Here is a 22,436-nt window from a genome sequence, read left to right as displayed (position 1 = left end):
AGTGATTTATGATGAAGCTGGCTTCAAAAACATTTAGGTTATGTGCCAGTATGGATGAAGGAACCAAAACATGAAATTACTATCAACATTCCCGCAAAATGGCAACAACACATATTAATTAAAAAATAATAGATACATCAAAATTGAATTAATCTACTATTTGTGCTTTAGCTCTGTCAAGGATAAAAAATGAGGTACTTGAAACAGCTAAAGACCCAACCGTTCTTAATGTTCTTTCTTCATAGATGCAAAATATAAAGAAGTCTTGCCAGGAAACCTTTTGAGTATGTGATTTTTCGATTTTGTGTGTAATAAATGATATTTGAGTGGCTGCCAACATCAGAAAGTTAAATTTATCCCAACAGTGTCTCCACACTGGTTGTGGCACAAGTAAACAAACTCGTCGTTCTCTTCACACTTATGGTATCGGCAGCTACCTTTTTAAGGGACCCTGGCAGAGACATCACTGCAATTGTGCTAACATGAGGAAGATGACGGGGACTGGAGACTTCATAAACATGCTTGTCCGCCTTCAGAGCCAGGCTCTACCTACTCTCTCTGCACAAGCTGGGTGCGACAGCTGGGAGGAGGAAGAGAAGTAGGAACAGAGCAGGCACCACCACAGACCCAGCACTGCAGATCATCAGGACAGGATTAAATTAAATCCCCAGCTGTACAACAAAGCACTACTGATGTTTGATACGCTACTCTCCTTAACTGCTCAGTCAGGAGAAAGTTTTGTTTATTTCAAAAAGGACCTACTGAATATATACTACACTTCGAGTGACAGGAACATCTCTATCAGTAAGATATCTTAGAAACTAATTATGTCCATAACCCAATCTAAACTGGAGAGAAAGCAAATCCAGAGTAATTTAGCTTGATTTCGCAATGAGAAAAAAGCAAGTGTGAGACAACTTGTACTGGGCTGTAGCATCCTCTTCCTACAGGTAATCAGCACATCTCATCAGAATGCCCTATTTTAGTTACTTACAACTTTCATAAAATTTCATGTGGTGGAAGAAACTGGGTTTTGTTTGTTTTCTGTTTGGTGGTTCTTACAAAAACATTTCTGTGAATGAGAAAAATGCTAAAAGCACCAAGAAAGCAGGATTTGGCAAACTTATTTTGAAAACAGAGGGGCCTATTGCTGTAGAGACAGAATCCAAACTTAGTAACAAAAGGAAAAAAAGGCAAACTCCTGACAGATACTGCACTTTCCCTCTAACCAGGGCAAGCAAGCAGCAATTTAGCTAAATTACAAGCTAAATTAAAAAGCGCAGTACATGCTAAAAGGAGACTGTTTATCTCCAAAGTAAAGAGTGCTCCTCTGTGAGGGATGCTCCTTGCTGAAGCAGCAGAACAGAGAACCCTTCAGCTTTCCCAGCCACTAAGTACTAAGCCACAGTACTAGGAGTCTCCTTCCATTATCAAATGAACTCATCATTCATATTGCTAAACTAGATTTAGTGTCTCCGATATGTGCTTTGGAGCTGCAGAAACTATAAAACACCTCAACAGGATGAAACTGATCTTAGCAAGAAGAGAAGAGAATTTGAAAGCTTGAAGCTGTGGATCAGGAAAAGGCTGGGAAGAAAACTCATGCAGAAGACTACATGTGACCTCAACAGGTTTTTCTCCTCTTCCTCCAAAGAGGCAAGTTTATTTCTCTGGCACAGCTAGAGCTTGTGAGCTCTCAAATAAGGTTACAAAGAGGGAATGATTCCACCAAGGAAAATCTTAGTGTTAATACATGTGAAAGAACAGCTGCTGCTGCTTTCTGTACTGGAAGGTCTTCCTTATCATTTGGGAACAAACAGAATCATTTTCTTCACTGCAAAGGAGAAGGAAGACAGCAATTTTCTGTTAGAAAGACCTCCTGGCTCACGAGTCATGCTTGTTTACATACCCTTTAAAATCTGCTCTGATTTACTCTGTACTCTGCATTTCAGATTTCCTACCCTGTTTGTGTTATAAAGCCTTTGGAATAACCCACCCAAACAGATAGTCCCCTTCTAAATATGCTCTTTAAAGAGTTATTTCAAGTTTTTTTACCAACTTTTTTCTTTAAACTGAAAAAGGGAAGGGGAAGGGAGGGAAGCCAAAAGCCTGTGGGAGGCTTCTATGGCTCAGCAGCTGGCTCATTTGAATTCCAGGTAGGCGATACACAGGTGATTTTTCTGGAAATGCTGGCTTATCAGATAAGCAGTGCTGCTTTTGGATCTTAATGCTGGTTTTACAGTCTTTTGAAGACCATAAAACTAGCTCAGTTAACACACACAAATTCTGACTTAGTGTTGTAGCGTCAAATCTCATTGACACAGGCAAAGCTACACTGTTGCATCAGGATACTTAAAAGCCATTCAGCTGGAGAGGTTAGTTTAATAATTAACAGATAAAATCTATCTATATTCCTACGGATCATTATAAACACAGAATAAAAACTGTATTTAAAATCAGATTATGTTTCTTCACTATGCTACGACTATTTCAACAAGCCAACATATTTGGGGTCACATCCATTTCTGATAAGGATCATCAATGCACCAGGACCTGACCATATGGTTTTCACAGAAAGCAATCTATGTTTTCCCAGAGCAAAACCCTACTCTGAAGCAGCAAAGCACACTGCACTTCTCAGATACTGGAAACCCTTAATCTTTGGCCTGGTGCCCAGGCACAACACATCGGAGGAGTGAGTGTGCCTTGCTATGACACCAGACCAGGACTCACCATTCCTTATGTGCAAGGAACAGCATACAAATGGCACAACAGAAACCCATGACATGTGCATCTTAGGTAACAGAAATACATTTGCAGTGGAGAGGAAAGCTGTTGTACAAAGGCAGACAGAATATTATAGCTAAGCTAACGGAGCTGCTGAGTTCACTGTCTGGGGAAAAAAAAAAAGAGTAGTAACATGAAAATTCTTTCTCTCACCTAGAAATCCTGAGGAGGTAACAGATACCTATATACCTATATATTAAGCCTGGTGCTCAGCATCACAGAACAGCATGATACTAGAATCCCATCAGATCATCCAGAAGTTTGCCAGCTCCTTATTTTGCCAACTAAAGTCTTGATCTTGTCATAATCTCAGTGTTGAATAGATTTGTGCAGCCACATGGAGCCCAGTGTAGCAGTAGGTATTTTGTCAGGTTTTATTTAATCAACCATTTGTTCAATCTGCAGTACCTGAAGGCAGCCAGTCATGCTGCCATTTGAAGAACGTGCGGGTACAGGTGTTAAAAGTATTTCTGAAACAGTGAGGGCATTAATAATGAGCTCCAATTGTGCTGGGTATATGTGGTGGATATAAGAGCACTCTGCCTGGATGTCTAAATATCCTGCTGATTCCTACACTGAACCTTATCAGAATCCCCAAATCACGTCACTTTTAAAAACGTCTAACCTTATCACAAAAAATCCATTTCGGGTGATTCAGTTTCAAGTGTGCTTCCTACAGCAAACCACAACATGACGCTTTGTGTATTCATTTAAAACCAGCAGCATTTTGCTGCTAAAAAAGAGGTTTATTCTCTTGACTATCTTTCTGAATCATAGCAACAGAACAAGCAAACAGAATGAAAGGTGGAAGTCTAAATCATATAGAAATAGAGAAAATGTCAGTCTACTCTTGGTGGAAAGACACCGTCTATGAAAGCAGCTGAGATGTTTCAAGTGGGGCTCGGGCAGAAGCTCAGGGAGATACTCATTCTTATCCAGAAGATGGTAACATCAATGGGGAGGCTGAAAAGAACCCATATACTCCACTGCAGTGTAGTGAGCTAGCACACCTCACTCCAGAGCATTTTAGAAATTTCAAGTGAATTTTTCACTACAGCATCTACTCATATTCCTGGCTCCTTCTTTACCCATTTCCTTGCAAGTCCAGTACAAGGGATGGGTTCATTTTCCTGACACCATATGGCACATGCTCAAATGCAGCAATCAGAAGTGGGCTTTGAAAGAGTGCAGAATGATGAGATGCTCACATTTTCTGAAATGTTGGAAACTGTGTGATTTAACCATTCATTGCTCATTTAACAGCTGTGGCTTTAACAATCAACTGGCAGGTAGCCTAAGGCTTTTCATTTTGCTTATTTAAATGAAGGTGAAAGCAGGTGTCACTCAACTGCAAGAGGCAGCTGCACTCCCAGCTTCAGCAAACCCATTTGTCTGCTTTGACATTATTGCACTCAGTAACTTTGCTCATGACTTTTGAACTCCCAAAAACATCAGGCAGAAGGGATTAGGGTGTACTCATCTCCTGTCTCCATTTAAACTTACTCAAAGCCATGTGCAAGGCAGCTGCTGTGGCAATCCTTGCTCTTTGCAGCCTCTTTTTGGGGCAAAGGGGAACTACTTCCCTGGAGCTGCTGGAAACGTTCCTCTCTACTCACTGATAAAGGAGCTGTGAGGTTTGGACAGGATTTGGAGAACATACTGCCTACTGCTCCAAAATGAATTGATAGGGTTTGCACTGAGACAATCAGTGATGAAGTATGAGTGAATGAAGGCAAATCCTCAAAAGATCTGTACTGCTTGAAACCTGCAAACAATATAAACCCACCAAACTAGAGGTGGAAATGGATAGATAAATAAATAGAATATGCAAATACAGAAGAGAAAATTTGCACAGACACATAAAATATTGATGTCACAAAGGCTGAAAAAATTATGGACAATCAGGTACAAGGACAGTGAAATAACTACATTAATTCTTTAACATGAGCAACACTGCTATTACAAGGCAGATCCTAGTATTTCAGCATTTTAAAGATGTCACTGAATTAGTAGGAAGGGAGATGTTGCACCAACGAAACAAGGACAGCTAACTATGCAACTTATCAGAGAGAAAAATCAACCTCCCAACAGTGTAGGCACAGCTGAACTCTTGGACTATGTGGGGAATGCAGATGAGCAGCATGATGTTATCATTAATCTAGTTAGAAGGCTGCAAAAGCAGGAAAACCATGGAAGCATTAGCAAGAATAAGGTAATATAAAACAATAGTGGTAGGAAGCTTCACTGTAAGTATGTTTTACTGAATGTAAATGAAGCCCAAAGAAGAGATGGCTCCAGTAAGAAGCAGATGTTTCACTACCCTTAGTTTTCAGCTACATTCACTGGTCTGATAAATTATTTTTTTTATGGTATAGGGTGCTGTGGGGATTTCCTGAAAAGCTCCATAAAACAAACAAAATAGGGTTTGTCCTGGCTACAGTTATTACATTGCTTTGAACTGCTAAACAGTTTGTAAAATTATATGATGCAGTGAGATCAGCAGGACCTCGTCTCTACTTCTCCCTATCCAAGAGAAAGGAGCAATACTAGCACACTATAAAAAGACAGTCCAGCAGCACAGAAATAGTATTAACCAAATACCTCAGTCACCAGACTAAAGCAGACTATAACAAAATGCCCAGGATCTCCAACATAAAAATTATTAAGGTCTTTTTTTAAATAATCATGGCAAAGTGCTGTAAGGATGCACACCAAGATGAGACATAAAGGATACATAACAGATGACTGACAAAATCCTTGTCTGCATTCCCTCTGATTTTACAGAAGGGCCAGTTCAGCAATACAAAATTTTTTGCAACTTTTCTATCTCTATGAGGAAAGCGCAATTACCAACTATTGTAAAACAATTACATTCAGGATGCACAGGGAAAAGAACCCACAAATGTAATATGTTCTAAGATGAAAATTAGTTAGAATGTAAATAATTCCCTTTTGAAGAAGAGAAGTAACAGCAGAATATTTTTAAGTAACTTTAAAAAGAGTTGAGCAAGAGTTATTTTATAAAAACAAGTCCCTCATAACACAGCAAAGTTTAATCAAATTGACAGTTTACAAGATAAACTGATTTCTCACCCATCAAATGATATAGAAATCCAACTGTAAACTCTTATTGCAGTAAGTAGGTGCCTAAAAATTTCCTTTGATTTATCTTCTGGATGTAATCATCATCAGGGCAATCATATTTATGTGAGAACATACCTACTGCACCATACTCTCTGTTAAGAATTTACCTTATGCTGTTCTGCTCCATCAATAACAGGTTTGCAAATTTACACCATAGCCATTTGGATCATGTTGTGCCCCAAAAAAGCACTGTGATGAATTCTCATTATGTTCTCACAAAATATATTATTAGCTCTCTCTGATATACTTAGAAACAGGCCACAATTGCCAGAAATACTGCTACACAGTGATACACATGCACACTCTAAAGCCCAACAGTGAACACAGATTTTTCTTGCTGTTACTGACAGCTAGAGAATCCAGTTTTCCTGTGGACTCCAAGTTACTTTAAATGACGCACTCAGAAGATTGGGAAAGAAAGAATTGAAGCAACAAGAATAAAATATAATTATGTATACTTAAGAACCTGCTCTATTTATTTTACATTCAGATGAGAATACCTACTGCATTAAGATCCAATCAGGTAACTTTCCTACTCTCAGTTCCTGTATAAGACCCCTTTTTTACACATCTTCTTATGAATTAGAATATATTCAATTTCTGTAGCCTTTTTTCTTTCCTTTTCCTCCTTATTAATACTGACTTTGTCCAGTACTTTCTCAGAGTAGTTTCAAACTAATGCGTTTTTTTTTCCCTGTTGGTTACTTTTCTCTTATAGTAAAAAGACAATAATAAAAACCCCAATTAGAATAAAAAAAATCTGGAGAGATGTCTCCTCTGATTTTCTTTTCTCTGTGCAAGTCACACTAGTAATGGGAACACACAAACAGTGGACACAGAAACTGTGCAACAGCATTTTTGATGCATATTAAAAACTCTGCTGAAATTATACACAGTTTTCAATGTATGTCAAATAAAATGCCAGAATTATTTAACCACAGCCACTTAATGAACTAGAAACGCAGCAGTCCTAATCAAGTTGGATTAATGTTAGCCCTTAAAAAACAGAAACCTTTTGAAGCTTATCTGAAAATTTATATTTAGCATATAGAAAGATATGAGGACCAGCAGCTTATGTAAATTGCAGTGATATTTGAAGACAATCGTATGGCAAGTGCTTAGCATCTTGCTCAATTGTAATCTAGTATAGGGCTCTTATTCAGGAAACAGTAAAACAGGTATTAAAGTCTATCTTTATTTCAGGTACTCATATTGTAAATGGTACCTCTGGCATTTGCAAGGGCCAAAGGGGTTATTTCCCCCCAAACACCAAGATAGAAAAAGCTATTTAGTTTTACCAGTTCTTAGGAGGGCAGAAGAAATTAGGTATTATTATTGAGGTAGTTTAAGAAATACGTGCAGACAGGAAGGCATGCAAATCTTAGATTCTCATAACCTGTCTCTAAAATCATCATCTAAAACTGACTCACATTGATTTTTAGACATTCTGAACTTTAAGGATGTTTGAACATCAGCTTACGATTATAAACAACAATTTTGGCAATCAAGATGCTCTTCACAAAATCTGCTTTTGGCATGTGATATGCAATTGAGGCACAAGTAAAAGAGGAAAGGGAAAACATATTAAATATAGTTCCTTTATTTACAAAATGGAAAGAGAATGCAGTATGACTTTGATCTCTAATCATTTATTATCTTCCCTAGTAAATAAAGTCAGCATATCAGAGCAGGTTTACTAATGTGCCTGTTCTTTTATACAGCACAATATTATCTTACAGCATAAGTTGCTGGATCACAGACCAGTGCTTTTGTTCAGCATGGTTTCAGCTCCATTTGTAATATGCACAAATTGCTTGCAACTGCATTTCTGTTCAGTGTCACCTGCATGCAAAAATGTTTGTAATTACAACTCTGTAACACATATGGACACGTCCTGTATGGAGATTTTACATGGAGAGGAAAATAGAATCATAGAATAGTTAGGATTGGAAAGGACCTCAAGATCATCTAGTTGCAACCCCCCTGCCATGGGCAGGGACACCTCACACTAAACCATATCACCCAAGGCTTCATCCAAACTGGTCTTGAACACTGCCAGGGATGGACCATTCACTACCTCCCTGGGCAACCCATTCCAGTACCTCACCACCCTAACAGTAAAGAATTTCTTCCTTATATCCAGTCTAAACCTCTGCTGTTTAAGTTTCAACCCGTTACCCCTTGTCCTATCACTACAGTCCCTAATGAATAGTCCCTCCCCAGCATCCCTGTAGGCCCCCTTCAGACCCCCTGAGGTCTCCACGCAGCCTTCTCTTCTCCAGGCTGAACAGCCCCAACTTTCTCAGCCTGTCTTCATACAGGAGGTGCTCCAGTCCCCTGATCATCCTCGTGGCCCTCCTCTGGACTTGTTCCAACAGTTCCATGTCCTTTTTATGTTGAGGACACCAGAACTGCACACAATACTCCAAGTGAGGTCTCACGAGAGCAGAGTAGAGGGGCAGGATCACCTCCTTCGACATGCTGGTCACGCTCCTCTTGATGCAGCCCAGGATATTGTTGGCTTTCTGGGCTGTGAGTGCACACTGCTGCCTCATGTTCATCTTCTCATTGACTAACACCCCCAAGTCCTTCTCCGCAGGACTACCATGAATTTCCTTTTTGCCCAACCTGTAGCTGTGCCTGGGATTGCTCCCACCCAGGTGTAGGACCTTGCACTTGGCATGGTTAAACTTCATGAGGTTGGCATCAGCCCACCTCACAAGTGTGTCAAGGTCCCTCTGAATGGCATTCCTTCCCTCCAGCGTATCAACAGAACCACACAGCTTGGTGTCATCGGCAAACTTGCTGAGGGCACACTCAATTCCATTGTCCATGTCAGCGACAAAGATATTAAACAAGACCAGTCCCAACACCAATCCCTGAGGGACACCACTCGTTACTGGTCTCCAACCGGACATTGAACCATTCACCACAACTCTTTGAGTGCGACCATCCAGCCAGTTCTTTATCCGAGTGATCCACCTATCAAATTGATAACAATCCAATTTAGAGACAAGGATGTCATGTGGGACAGTGTTGAACGCTTTGCACAAGTCCAGGTAGATTATATCAACTGCTCCACCCCGTCCATCACTTTTGTAGCCCCATCATAGAAGGCCACCAAATTGGTCAGGCAGGATTTTCCCCTAGTAAAGCCATGCTGGCTGTCACCAAGCACATTTCTCTTTTTCATGTGCCCTAGCATGCCTTCCAAGAGAATCTGCTTCCAGATTTTGCCAGGCACAGAGGTGAGACTGACTGGTCTGTAATTCCCCGGGTCATCCATTTTCCCCTTCTTGAAAATGGGGGTTATATTTTCCTTTTTCCAGTCGTCAGGAACTTCACTGACTGCCATGATTTTTCAAATATGATGGCCAGTGGCTTTGCAACTTCATTCGCCAGCTCCTTCAGGACCTGCGGATGGATTTCATCAGGTCCCATGGACTTGTGTACATTCAGGTTCTTAAGATGGTCTCGAACCAGATCCTCTTGTACAGTGGGCCCAAGGTCTAGGTTTTCACAGTCCCTGCGTCCACCTTCCAAGACTCGGGTGCTGCGGTCAGAGCCTTTGCCAGTGAAGACCGAGGCAAAGAAGCCATTCAGAACCTCAGCCTTCTCCAAGTCCTGTGTAGCCAGTTCTCCTGAAAGTTTCCGGAGGGGGCCTACATTGTGCTTAGTCTGTTTTTTAGCCGCTACATACCTATAAAATCCCTTCCTATTATCTTTAACATCCCTTGCCAAGTTTAGCTCCAATTGGGCCTTAGCTTTCCTAACTTGGTCCCTAACTACCCTGACAACATCCCTGTATTCATCCCAGGCCACCTGTACTTGTTTCCACCTTTTATAAGCCTCTTTTTTCCTGTGAATTTTTCTCAGCAGCTCCTTATCCATTCATTTCTGTGGCGTATGGGACCAAGAAGGAAGGTGCCAGCAAAGATATACACCAGTGTAAGTAAACAGAGCTGTATTGACTCACACCAGCTGAGCCTCAGCACGTTTTTTCCGATGTATTGCCTGTAACCAGCCTCTCAAAGGCCAGAGGTGAGCCTGGAAAAGCAACAATGCTCCTTTATAATTATAGCCCATTTCTCATTCAGCAACTGGGATATGGCAGATACTAAAGAAACATTCTGATTCCAAAGAAAACCACAAAGACATTGTTTTCCACTGAACCATGTCTTAATTTGTTTTCTTTTCCTGATAGCCAATTGCTTTTCAAATTTTGCACTACCAAGCTGATAGCAAGCCAAGCTCTCACAATCCCAGCTGTGCTCAGGGTTTTGCTTAGAATTAGCTGGCTGAAGAGGAGCACCTCGCAAGCAGAAGACGACACCTATGTGCATCAGCTTGTTTGACTGGCTGGCCTGACATCCAGCCAGTCCTTCAAAGTCAAGGATGGGGTTACATACACATTTATTATTTCTCCTCATCCTCTTCCCTCTTGCTACCAGCTGGCAGTTACCCTGGCAAGTGTCCATCATATATTGCTGAGTATTTTTATGACTTTAAACCTGGATGAATGGGAGGTTACATGTCCCCTCTTCTTAAAACATTGTTAACAGAGTGTAAGATATAACTTCAGTAGTTTTTTAAGCCTCCTTTCCTGCCAAATATAGGCTATATTCCTCAAAAAAAATTTCCTACACTTCTACAGCATTGCTATTTTTAAATCCTAGGCCTAGTTTGTTTGCCCAGTACCATATGGGTTTAACGATATAAGGCAGAGAACAACACAGACTATGGCTAAGCAGACATGGTGAGGACAGGAGTTCTTTATGAGAGCAAATGCAATTTAACAGCAAATACCTTGTTCCCTGTCATAAGGGAAAAAGACTACACATGCAGTGATACAGAAGACAATACAGTGCAGTCAGAGAGCTAAAACTGAGCTTAAACTCTGTAAAAAGAAACCTTTAAAATCCAAAATCCTTTACAAAGTATGAATACATAGAAGATTTACTTTGGTTTTTAAAGATCATTTTAAAGGTTAGTTCATCTCACACTCGCCTACTTCAGAATTACTTTCATTTGAAGTTTGGCATAAGACATAAAGCCCAGAGAGGAACCTTGTAAAAGTGGTATCAGTGCAAACCTGCAGGCAACTGCAGCAAAATACTGAATAAGTGCTAACAACTTCAAAGAGAAGACCTACAGGTATAGAAGCCTGCTATTTATTTAATTAATTTCAGTGGTGCTGAAGAGAAGTGAAATACTTTGCATATTATTATAATTAAGCAAAGCAGAGGTAAATTCATTAGCAGCATATAATACGTGTACTTCTCTCATTCTATATCCATGCTGCATTATAGAAGACAGAACTCAGCAGTCAGGATTAGAGTTTCAGAAAAAAAACCCACAAACCCCCATTTTCCTCATTGATGGAAGGAAAATGGAGAGAGATGAGAGGGAAACACAACCTGTTTATTGAAAACTTCCCCCGCTAAGCAAGCACTATCTATTTTACAAAGATGAAGACTTTTTTCTCCAATCAGATTCATCACCTGCAACATATAACGCACCATAGGTACCATGCCTGCAAAATTACAGCTTGGAGCCAGCCTCACAAATACATCTATTCCATCAAAGATGAAAAATGTTTTAGAGCTAAAGTATGTACCAAGTGACATAAAAACACGTATTTAATAATGAAACAGGACTAAAAGACCAATAAATTTGACTAAATACCTCATTACACAGATAAACTTCAAAACCCAGTAGTTAAAAGTACTCATCCCCTGGGTTTAGCATTGCTAGCTTCCCAAAAGTTCTTAACACAACATATCAGAAAGCATGGTTCCTTTGGGTCCATTGTAAGCTTAAACAAAAGTGTAAGCTTTAGAGGATGTCAGTGACATGAAGGAAACCTTCAGATAAAGAGCCATAAGGAGAAAGCTCTACAGCTTCACATACGCCTGTTAACTTTAGAGTCATGGAGGAAACACTCCTAGACAGTATTATATGATACAATAGACTGCAGGTGTGTAGTCATACATATATGTATGTGTATATGTATATATTTATAAAAGAAAAAATATTGCTAGCTTTTTAAATCTTCAGTAACAGAAGTAAAACTTCTATTTGCATTTAAAAGGAAAATGCCATTGTTCATAACTATCTGAAACTGCAAACTCTTGAGAGTCTTTTGCTATACAGCTCCATTCAGGCAACCAGCATTTGTGGCATCGCCCGTTGGCATATGAGGGTGCTGAGCCCAACGAATGGATGCTTTTCTCTTTTAATTACTTTTTAATACTGTGCATTATGGCCCCCAGTAGAGCAATACCAGAGAGGAATCCTCAGCTTTTTGTGCTATGCATGTCAGGAAAGACAGAAGCTTCTGGCTGCAAGCTCCCACTCCTGCTGTGCCATGCTACCTGCAGCGTGATGCTCCTGCGGCGCGCACACATCCCACAACTGTGTTTGCAGAGTGAATGCCTATTTACAGATAAAACAGCATTTAAATGCTGTTGTCCTGCCTGTGCAGAGATCTGCACAGTATCAGGAGGACTCTTTGTACTTTATTCTTGCAGTGAAATGTAATTTTCAGTGTAGTTGGCACCAAGACTAAAGTTCAGCCAACGCACAGATTATTCCCTTATCGGGAAGGCTTCAGAGCCCAGGAGAAAAATTCACTTTGATCTATAGTGGCTCTCAGAAACTTCACGTAAAGTGGATAAGACAGAAATTCCTACCCACTTAAAAAATTCTCTCCAGAAGAAAAATGAAGTTAGTATAGGAAATTCAACTCTGATCTGGTCTGAATCTGTTAAAACAGCAAGTATAAAAGCACATCTTTATATCAAAATCACAGCTATAGCCAAGTTGGTACCTCCAGTGTGGCTCAGCATAAGGCATGCACAGGCATACTGCAGGCTTCTCAGTGTAATCAGCTTTAACATTCAACTAATTCATGCTGAGCATCACCAGATCCAAGGAGCTGTCAATTCTCCTCAGTACAGGGCTCTCAGAAGCCAAATGATATTTCTCAATTTTATGTAGTTTTATTTTGATTCAACAGATTGCCTCACATATTTTTCCTATTCCCATAGTTTTACTGTTACATGTATACTCCATTGAAGCTTCATCCTGTCTCATGCACTCTCAACCTGAGAGTGATTATTATAAGCAGCAGCTGTAACAGAAATAGAGAATCAGTGTATACTGCCATTTAAAAACCCACACGTGTTGGGAACAATAGAAGTCAGGAAACACAAGCACAAAGAGAAAACTTCTTAAACAAAACTGAAAGATCAATCTCTGTTCTTAATCTACTGTATACAACCACTTAAGTCGTTATTAAACATAAATAAATATCAATTGTAACGAGGAACATATGTGGCGTGCTGGATTGCATCTACTCTCGCTATGAAGATATGTGAAGAATGCCAATGGCAAAGATACAAAAGCATTTAGACACTCTCTTTGACCTCCACTGAAACAGCATACATACAATGTTGTTTAATTTAATTTATGCAATAATCTGAAATTATACAATAGGAAATCAAAGAATTTTAAACTGTTATTCACATTAAATTCAGTTCACGTTTCCTAACTATTCTTTCTTAGCATTTTGTAACTTTCCTAATGGAATGTAACTGATTCCCTAAAAGCCTCGAGCTGCAACCTGGACTCATATGTGCTATGGATGTCTAACTATGACTAATAACAATGGCAACAAATACAATACATACCTTTTGTTGCAAGTTGTGTATTTCAGAAGAGGACTACAGGACAAATGGATTAGTATGAAGGTGGACTGTACCTCAAACCATTTTCAGAAGTCTACCCTTTATTACAAGAAAAGCATCACTCTTGGATGTTGAAAATGTAAACTATGAGAAGACTTTGTGGAAAAGTCTTTAATTGGTTTCATCTGTTTCTTTCACAGCTGTGTAAGTGCTCACTGTGTGGCAGTTAATTGTATTAGTTATCTAGTGTAACAACCTGATTAATTTTGTACTTCAGCACCATTAACTACCATACCACATGATCCACTGGAGAATGAATGAATTTAATCCTTCTGTTCAAATACAAAACCAAACAAGAATAATCCTGGTTTATAACTTTTAAATAGATAACTTTAATTCTTAATGATGCTTAGAGTACATTAGGAAGGCACTCACTGAAACTATTTAGCTAAGGGTAACTAGACACTTTCATTAGCAAGCCTAATTAATCAGGATTTTAAAAATTAACTCTGATTTACAATGGACCATAAAACTATCCAGTCCAAATTTTATCTTTTTACTTGAAGGTTTGTAAAAGATCAAATTAAAGAAACAGTATCAGTACATTATCCCTTGGTATTTCAACACCATTCTCAATATTTGCGGCAGAAGTTTTAAAACACAATTAAAAAAACAGCTGGCCTCAAATTTCTTCCTAGGGTGTATTTCTTTTGGCATTTTAACACACAAATGATTGCAAAGATAGGTAAGAGAAAAGAAAATGGGAATATACAAAAGGTTTACAAAAGGCACACAAAACTAGGTATATATGGTATACCTATCACTGCCACTGTATCATATGATCTCTTATGATATAGTACAAAAAGGCCCCAGTAAAGGAAGTGCTGATTTCTGCTGTTAGAACTCTACTTAATTTCCATAGCAAAAACATTAACTTTTACCACAGTAAATTAACTGAAGCCCCAAAGAGGAATTTATTGTTTTAAAAATGTCATGTTCTATAAATAAGGAGGAAAATTCATCCCAATAAATGAGAAGAATTTAAGAAAACAAAACCCTAAAACTGGCCCAGGAGTTGCTAGCTTAAAATACACGAGCTGGCAAACAATCGAAGCAATTAGACACGTCACAGGAACTGCTCAGAATTGCTGCTCCTTGTGTATGCTGCAGCACAGCTATTTTTCCACAGCACAGGATTTTCAGGGTATTAGCCAAGTAGGCAGAACAGCAAAGTATTTTACAGAAAATGAAGTATTTTTATATCATAATCAAATAAGGTCTTCACTTAGAGAGGTATTTTTTTCTGAATCATTCCTAAAAGAAGTTGCTAAATTCCCTGGTGTCCCAACAAGAGATATAATACAAGCAAGCCTGAGTAAAATGAAGAATGTAATTTTTATAAGCACATTATGAAAGATGGGTCTTTTTCCCTCCCTATAGGCCAAAAAAGAATCCCCCAAAACCCTCTGCATTTGAAATCAATGGCTCCTAACAAAATAACTTTTAAAAGCAAGGGTATATTCATCCTTCCCTTCTAAATCTGCCATCAGAAGCAAACCAGAGATTGCCAACTTGAAGAAAGAAGCTGCTTTCCCTGATGGCCTCTCCACAGTACCAGAAGCCACTTCAGCTCTTCGGCTGGTATCTGGGTGAGCAGTGGCTTCCCTTGTCATTGTAATATTAGCATCAGATCAATAGAGCACCAGCCAGAGTAGTTGGTTTTGATCACTTGCAAACTGAGGATGACAAACTGGCTGGATTTCCATTGCCTTACATTTGGAAAGCTTTTTCCACAACTGTATAAAAACCTTTCTGTAGATTATTTGAAAAAATTAGGATCTGGACTTATTACACAGTCTTCAAAACTACACCCAGTAACCTTTATCTAGCTTGTGGACTAGACTTCTGATCCTTGGCTCTGTCAGTGATTTAATTCCTGACACAAAGAAATATGTGAACATTTATAAATCAACCCTTTGTTATCTTGGGCACATTACTTCAACAATAAAGTACTCACCAGAAATATCCTTTCAAGTTGATCTTGAATGTCTTTCATTCCTGGAAAAGCAGCGACCCCTTGAATCATTTCTACAAAGATACAACCCACTCCCCTACAGAGGAAAAAAGAAAAAGAAAGTATGCAATGTTAGAAGGATTTGTTATAGATTAAATGGACAGCAACAATGGTTCTGTCTCCATTACCAAGATTTAAATAATACTTATTTACGTATTTTTTAAAATCAATGCCAAGCTGAAGGACAAGCATGCACATTTACTAAAAACAATGTATATGTATGAATGCTTCTCATGTGTTTGAAGGCAAGTGTAGAGGTTGCAGGAATATGGCTGGTAGCTGTTGAGACCTATACAGGCGCAGTAGCTGGTCTCTGTGTGAGTGCTTCTCAGCCAACAGGATGTGGGAATGGCAGTGAGAGAGCACCCTTGGAAGAATGCTGAATGGGAACAGGACTACGGCACAGAGGCAAACTTCAAGGGCTTGTCACAGGAGGAAGACCTGGAAAAAGATGAGTACAAAGGAAAAAGGCATGTGGCTGCTCACAGCCACTAAACTGAGCTACTGCACAAATGTATATGACTTCAGGGACGGGCTTGCTTGGACTTTCTCCTTCCCTCTTCTAGCATAAAAGAAGGAAACTCAAAGCCCATAACTCTGGGGGCTGCTGACCCCATCTCCCAGAAGCTCTGGCTGAGAGGTGCTGCAATGGGCTGAGCAGCCACAGACTTCCGCCTCTTCCTGCTTTAACAGCCATCCCACTACTGCTCCTGTTCATGGTATCTCTCAGAAGGTACTTCACATGAGTCCCCCTCATCCCACCCAGTTAAGCAGAAGTACTGGGAAATCAGAAGGAAAAAATATCTGAGATGTACTAACTACAGCACAAAGGATGGGTTCTCAAAAGCACAGGAAAGCTTCTGTGACTCTAATTCAAATTTCAGATAACCTGTGGACTTCATCTGAAAAGTGAAACAAATCACAGACTTGCACCTACATTCTTTCTGGTTAAAGAAAGCTCAGGAGTTGCTTGTTCCCTCAGCAAAAATAATTTTAAGAGTAAATACCCCCCTTGGCTATCAAATTAAATATCTATTTTAACTTGTTCAATTACATTTTGCTACATACATTTTTCTACAACTTCTGCATGCAAACACCTACATGCTGTATGTCTCTGTATGAAAGCACATAAAAACCCCTTCACCCAAAAGAAATGCTGATTCTATAGCCCCAAATATATAACAAAATGAACCAAGAATTTGGAAAATTAACTATGGTACCACCTTTCCTTGAAATTGGGAGCTGTGTTTCTGTACAGAAAATCCCAGCAATAACCTCTAATTTAACTTTTTTCAAGACAGAAATTATTTGGAATGTAGTAATTACATACGTTTTCATTGCTTATGCATCCTGATGATGCATTCAGAAAGTAGCATTTAATTTTACGGGTATGAGTGCATATATTGGTAAGGAACTGGTTCTAGAATAAAACAACTTAATGAAAATTGATTGCATATTTTCACCAAGGCCAAAGCTGAGTATTTATAGATACTACTTAACTACAATTATCAGCAGACAACACATGCTTTACTCATTTCTGAAGGCTTTGACCACTAAATAGAATCACAGAATCACAGAATCATAGAAGCATAGAATCATAGAATAGTTAGGGTTGGAAACGACCTTAAGATCATCAAGTTCAAACCCCCCCCTGCGATGGGCAGGGACACCTCACACTAAACCATGTCAAGCAAGACCCTATCCAACTTGGCCTTGAACACCACCAGGGATGGAGCATTCACAGCTTCCCTGGGCAACCCATTCCAGTGCCTCACCAGCCTTACAGTAAAGAAATTCCTCCTTATATCCAATCTAAACTTCTCCTGTTTAAGCTTTAACCCATTAACCCTTGTTCTAACACTAATGAAATAATTTTACATTGCAGGAAAATGAGAGTTTATAGTCAAATTTCTTGAAGAAGAAAATTAAACAAGCATCACTATTTTCTAATTCTACATCCCAAAGCACAGGTATATTAAGCAAAGCTTCTCCTTAGGCACTGAAAAGTAGAGAAAACTTTGGAAAGCACAGTTCCAGTCCAATTTTAGAACAGTTCAGGTGTTTACAAAAGAGAGGTTAAAATTTACATTCCATATGCTTCTGCTGGTTACCGAATGAACTGAATTGATTGAACTGCCATTCATCATTTAGTCTGGTTAGTGCTTCATTAGGCACAGATAGGCACAATTTATCTTAGTCAAATACTTATAAACAGTATTAGGATCTCAGGCAAGGAAAATTTCAAGATTTCAGTCAGAAGCTATTTATTCAGGATGAGAAATAAAACAATTGAATTTAGACTAAAGAAAAGAGGATTAAAGTTCTATTCTTGCAACCAGAAAACAGGCATTTGATTAAACCAGTGTATCATTGAGGGCATGTACTAGTGTCTGCAGAGAATCTTCAGATAGCTGTTTGAATAGAAATGCTGTAAAGGCAGCAGGAAGATTTTGCCAAGTTTTATATTTTTTCACATAATCTATTTACAGAATTTTCCACTTTTAGTGGATCTGACATAAGCATGAGCCAAAAAGCAAGTGAGAATTACGAACAACCCTAGTGAAGAAAAATTCCCTGCTTGGAAAGAAGAACCTTATTGTGTGTCTTGGACTTTTGTGTAACCTAATACTCCATTTAGTCACACACTGAAATGAGACTGAAAGAGTATTGGAGTTATAGAAACAAATAATACAAAAATACAAAGATTATTAAAATCATTGAGGAAAGAAGCATAAACAACCTTCAAGGTCTGAGTTGGAGAACTTCCATCCTTTTGGCCCACTTGAAAATTAAGCTTATGCTTGGTTTCAAAGGTTATGGTATTAAGCCCACTGAAGAATAAGTCTACAGAAACAGAAGACTTAATGAATATTAAAAAAGGGAAAAGAATAATTAAAAAAAAGAAGCATGACATTGAATTGATAGAAGTACCCAGAAAGCTATAACAACACTACAGGCTTCAAGATGGCTGGACGGTATTTTAGATGTCTTAGTGGTACCAGTGAAATTTAGGTTCACAGCAAGTAGAAACTGAGTATATAATAGGATTGCTGAATCACAAAGTGTAAGTGCACACACCCTGAGCATGCAAAGAAGTAAAGTTTCTAATAGGCCTTGAAATTTAGTCTTGTTTTTGTAAACTTCACAAACTATTAAATGGGTTACAGATATTTTTGAGCAAAGTAGGAATTATTTTTGTGCCAGAAGAAGTGGCTTGTAAGGAAAAATTAAGAGAACAATGTCATTCTTGGCTACAAGAAAAGACAAGGGACAGGGAGAACATGATGAGTCTATATTTAAAATTATGCAGGGAAGAACAGGGAAGAACTGATTAGGATTTTAATAGTTCCCAGAACTGTAGGTAGATACAAGATAGGATAACTAGAAATAGCAGAATGCTTTTAGCAAATAAAAATTTCAGGTTGAGTGTTAGAGAAATACACTTAAAAATTGTGCTATCCCCCAGCCTCCCAATGGACTTGAAGCTCCACAGTTACAGTTGTGTAACACTAGACAAGCTGAAACACTTAAGAATATTCATCAGGGAACAGACTTGGATTAACAGGAGGGTGGATAAAATGACTTCACAGATTGCACCCATCTCTAGTTTCTGTGACACACATTGCTTTTTGAAATATGAAATACAGAAAAATAACTTGGCTTTAATGTGTGTGCATCTCCAAGGGTATGTTATTTATGTATAATTTGTGCATACTCGGCATACAACATCTTCAGGAAGTGCTTGAGAAATAATTTGTGACAAAAGAACATTTGCCTAACTAATTTCAGTGTACTAAATTCAAATTTTCCTACTCTTTTTATAGCACTTCAGATTTTGAATAAATAAGCCAAACGCTGCGACTTTGTTCAGAGATCTTTTCAGTGATCCAGCATAGGATAACCCTGCAAAGTAAAAGTGACAGCCATTTAATGTTGAAATGGGTGGCTTACCCTCTGATGACAAAAAGTGTGACTAAACCTATTGATGTATTGATGACACCATATGTGGCCATACCATCTAATATTGCTCTTCCATTGTCCTGCTTAATTTCCTGGGACTCTGGCTGCCACCATACACCTTTATGCTGAGTAAGCACAGCTAAATGGGTTACTCTTGCATGTAAATTGACATAGTAAATGAGCCTGTAAAAATGAAGTTGAATGCCTCAGGAAACTGCTCTTTTTTCTGCACAGCTTTTATAATTCAAGAGGGTACTCCCTTAAAATTAACTTGCTTACTGGTGGGTTTGGTTTATGTTTTTTTTGCCTAAGAATTCACATTCCTATCTCTGTGTAACAAAGACCCATAATGTGACAGGAAGAATCTCAAGGCTATTTCTACTTGAATACTGTTTAAAAAATAATATAAAAGCTTTGGTGAGGTGTAATGTATAAAAAATTATTAGGGTTGTTTCCTTGAATTAATATTCTGATTTTTCTTGATGGATCCATAAAAGGGACTACAGACATACTCTGAAATTAGTTCTTTTCAAAACAAGTTTTAGTTTACACTTAAATAAAGATTACAGAAAGTCTGTATGCTTACTAGACATGTTTTAAAGTGTTGAACTTTCTGCTCTGAACAGATCTGCCTTCTAGTAAGTTCAGTGCAGGTGGTAAAACTCAGTACCTGACTTCATCATAGTGAAGTCCTATGCTGGGTCTTCACAGAAGGTTTCTATCTGATCATGAAGCCTGTTTTCAGCATGCAGGATTTTCAGAAGGGGAAGGATTTTATGAAGGGTTTTATGAATACCAAGTAAATGGAGATATGGTCTAGTCAAAGAACAGGGGCAATAAGGCAAGCAGATTACAGTTCTCACATGAGAAGTAATGAGTGAAGTACAATTTCCCTCCCATGATGGCAAAGAACAGTATTAAAATTTCTCCAGAAAGGAGATGCAATGAACGAAAAATAATATACTTGAAGGTACGACAGTTCAAAGTATTCTTTAGTCAGTCTTGAAGCAATTGGAATTACAGGTGAAGAGTTGCCTGTGTCACTGAACTACCTAGAAATAAAAACTTCAGAAATTCATTTTGTGACCCAACCCCCTGTAACAATGCTTAATATGGGATATTAAGAAATATTATATTCATGAGGGATTAAAACACACATGATTGATATCCTTTCACAGGTATCTTTCTATTAGACTTATTCTGAAAAGCAGAATGCAGAAAAAGCTCGAGAAAACAATTGTCAAACTTGTGGAATACTTTGTCATGAGATACTTTTCTGTTGAACATGTTCTGCCTGGTTTTCTCTTCTGGATCCAGATACCCCAATGAGATACTTTCTTGACACACATGAAACGTATTTCCAGTAGTGGAAAACTGACTGCCAATCTTATGTTCCAAATGGATGAAAATAGTTTTTAGACAGGAATTGAAATGCCCTTCCAGTAACTACAGACCAAGACCGTTTCCTCACACACACAGTGTTTCTATGAATTTGACCTGAAGAGAATTTTCCAATCAAAAGCTAATTCAGATTATAAAAGTATTGAAGAACTCACTGACAATGAAAGAAGTTTAATTAACAGCACCGTGATAGTTATCGCAAAATCCTCACCTTAATATTCTACAGATTAGCGTTTCTTTGGAGTGGAAGTCATAATCATAAAGAACACTGAGGGCAAAAGAACTAATTTACCCTATGCTGTTTTCTAGCTCAGGTCCCAGTCAGTATTTCTTCAGGGCGTACTGGGACTCCTGCTCTCAGATTTCTCTCACTGCAGACTGTTTACAGCAGAAACTGGATAAAGATGCCTTTGTAATATCCCCCGTGTAAAAACATAATTTAGTGCACCTGTGTCTAAGACAAGATCCATTTTTATTTAATAAATATCTTAATTACTGTCATAGGTCTTCATCGGTCAAATATTCACAGAAGCGTGCATGGAATTACAGTGAGTACTCAAATCTGCACTCAGAGTAGGCTATGTGTGAGAAGTGGTGTGTTCCTGAAAAGAACCATTTATTTTTCTAATAATACGATATAAAAATTCCATATGAAGAGCTTTCCCTAAGTTAAGATCAGATTTGAAATCATGTATATCAATCCAGATGTTACAAAGTTAAATAACAGTGATTTAATAAGCAGTTTCATAACGTTTGACTGCTCAGCTTTAAGTGATTTCTTCCACAACACTAAACATAGCTGATGTTACTTAATAAAAGCGAATTTAAAATACGTCACAGCCCATAACTTCTCAGTTTACCTGAACTCTGACTAAGAATGTATTTTTTAAAAGCAAAAGAACGGGATATGCAAAAAATCACCAGTTGTTAAAAGACAGCTGTACTTCAAAATAAAATATCCCTAGTGGCTTCTTGATGTAAGCAACCCAGATGTAGCAGTGTACACATTACCAGAATCAAAAAGGATTTAATAATTTGTTTAAACTACTTCATTTACTGATACTATATTATTCCTTTAAGGAACAAACAGAATAGGCTCATTTGGGAATTCTTTTCCCTCTGTTTCTATACTACTTACATATGGGTTTTAGTAAAACATAAATCCTTTACGTATTGAAGCTTATTGTTACATTGACTTTCAAAGGACTGTAAAATTCAAGGCTTAGGACAAGTTACACCAGAGGCAATTCAAAGCCATTTTACTAGCTACCAGTAAGTCCTCAACAAGAGGACAAAGGAAAAAAAAGGGGTATATCAAAGGTTATCACAACTCTTTGATGCAGTCATGGGTAGTATAGTACATTCACACAATGCCTCTGCAC

At 38.4% G+C, this 22,436-nt stretch overlaps 1 protein-coding gene across 2 annotated transcripts in view; it reads right to left on the bottom strand.

Moving 5' to 3' along the window:
- CDK14 (cyclin dependent kinase 14) overlaps window positions 1-22,436 on the bottom strand; it is a 318,203-nt gene that overhangs the window by 110,189 nt on the left and 185,578 nt on the right. For both annotated transcript variants that reach the window (XM_005152937.3, XM_031052481.2), the window contains exon 10: window positions 15,637-15,730. In XM_005152937.3, the coding sequence (XP_005152994.2) occupies window positions 15,637-15,730 (94 nt within the window). The remainder of the gene's footprint in view (window positions 1-15,636; window positions 15,731-22,436) is intronic.

The sequence above is a fragment of the Melopsittacus undulatus genome, chromosome 1 (genome assembly GCF_012275295.1).
Source record: "Melopsittacus undulatus isolate bMelUnd1 chromosome 1, bMelUnd1.mat.Z, whole genome shotgun sequence".
Taxonomy (NCBI): domain Eukaryota; kingdom Metazoa; phylum Chordata; class Aves; order Psittaciformes; family Psittaculidae; genus Melopsittacus; species Melopsittacus undulatus.
This window is presented reverse-complemented; position numbering and strand designations above follow the sequence as displayed.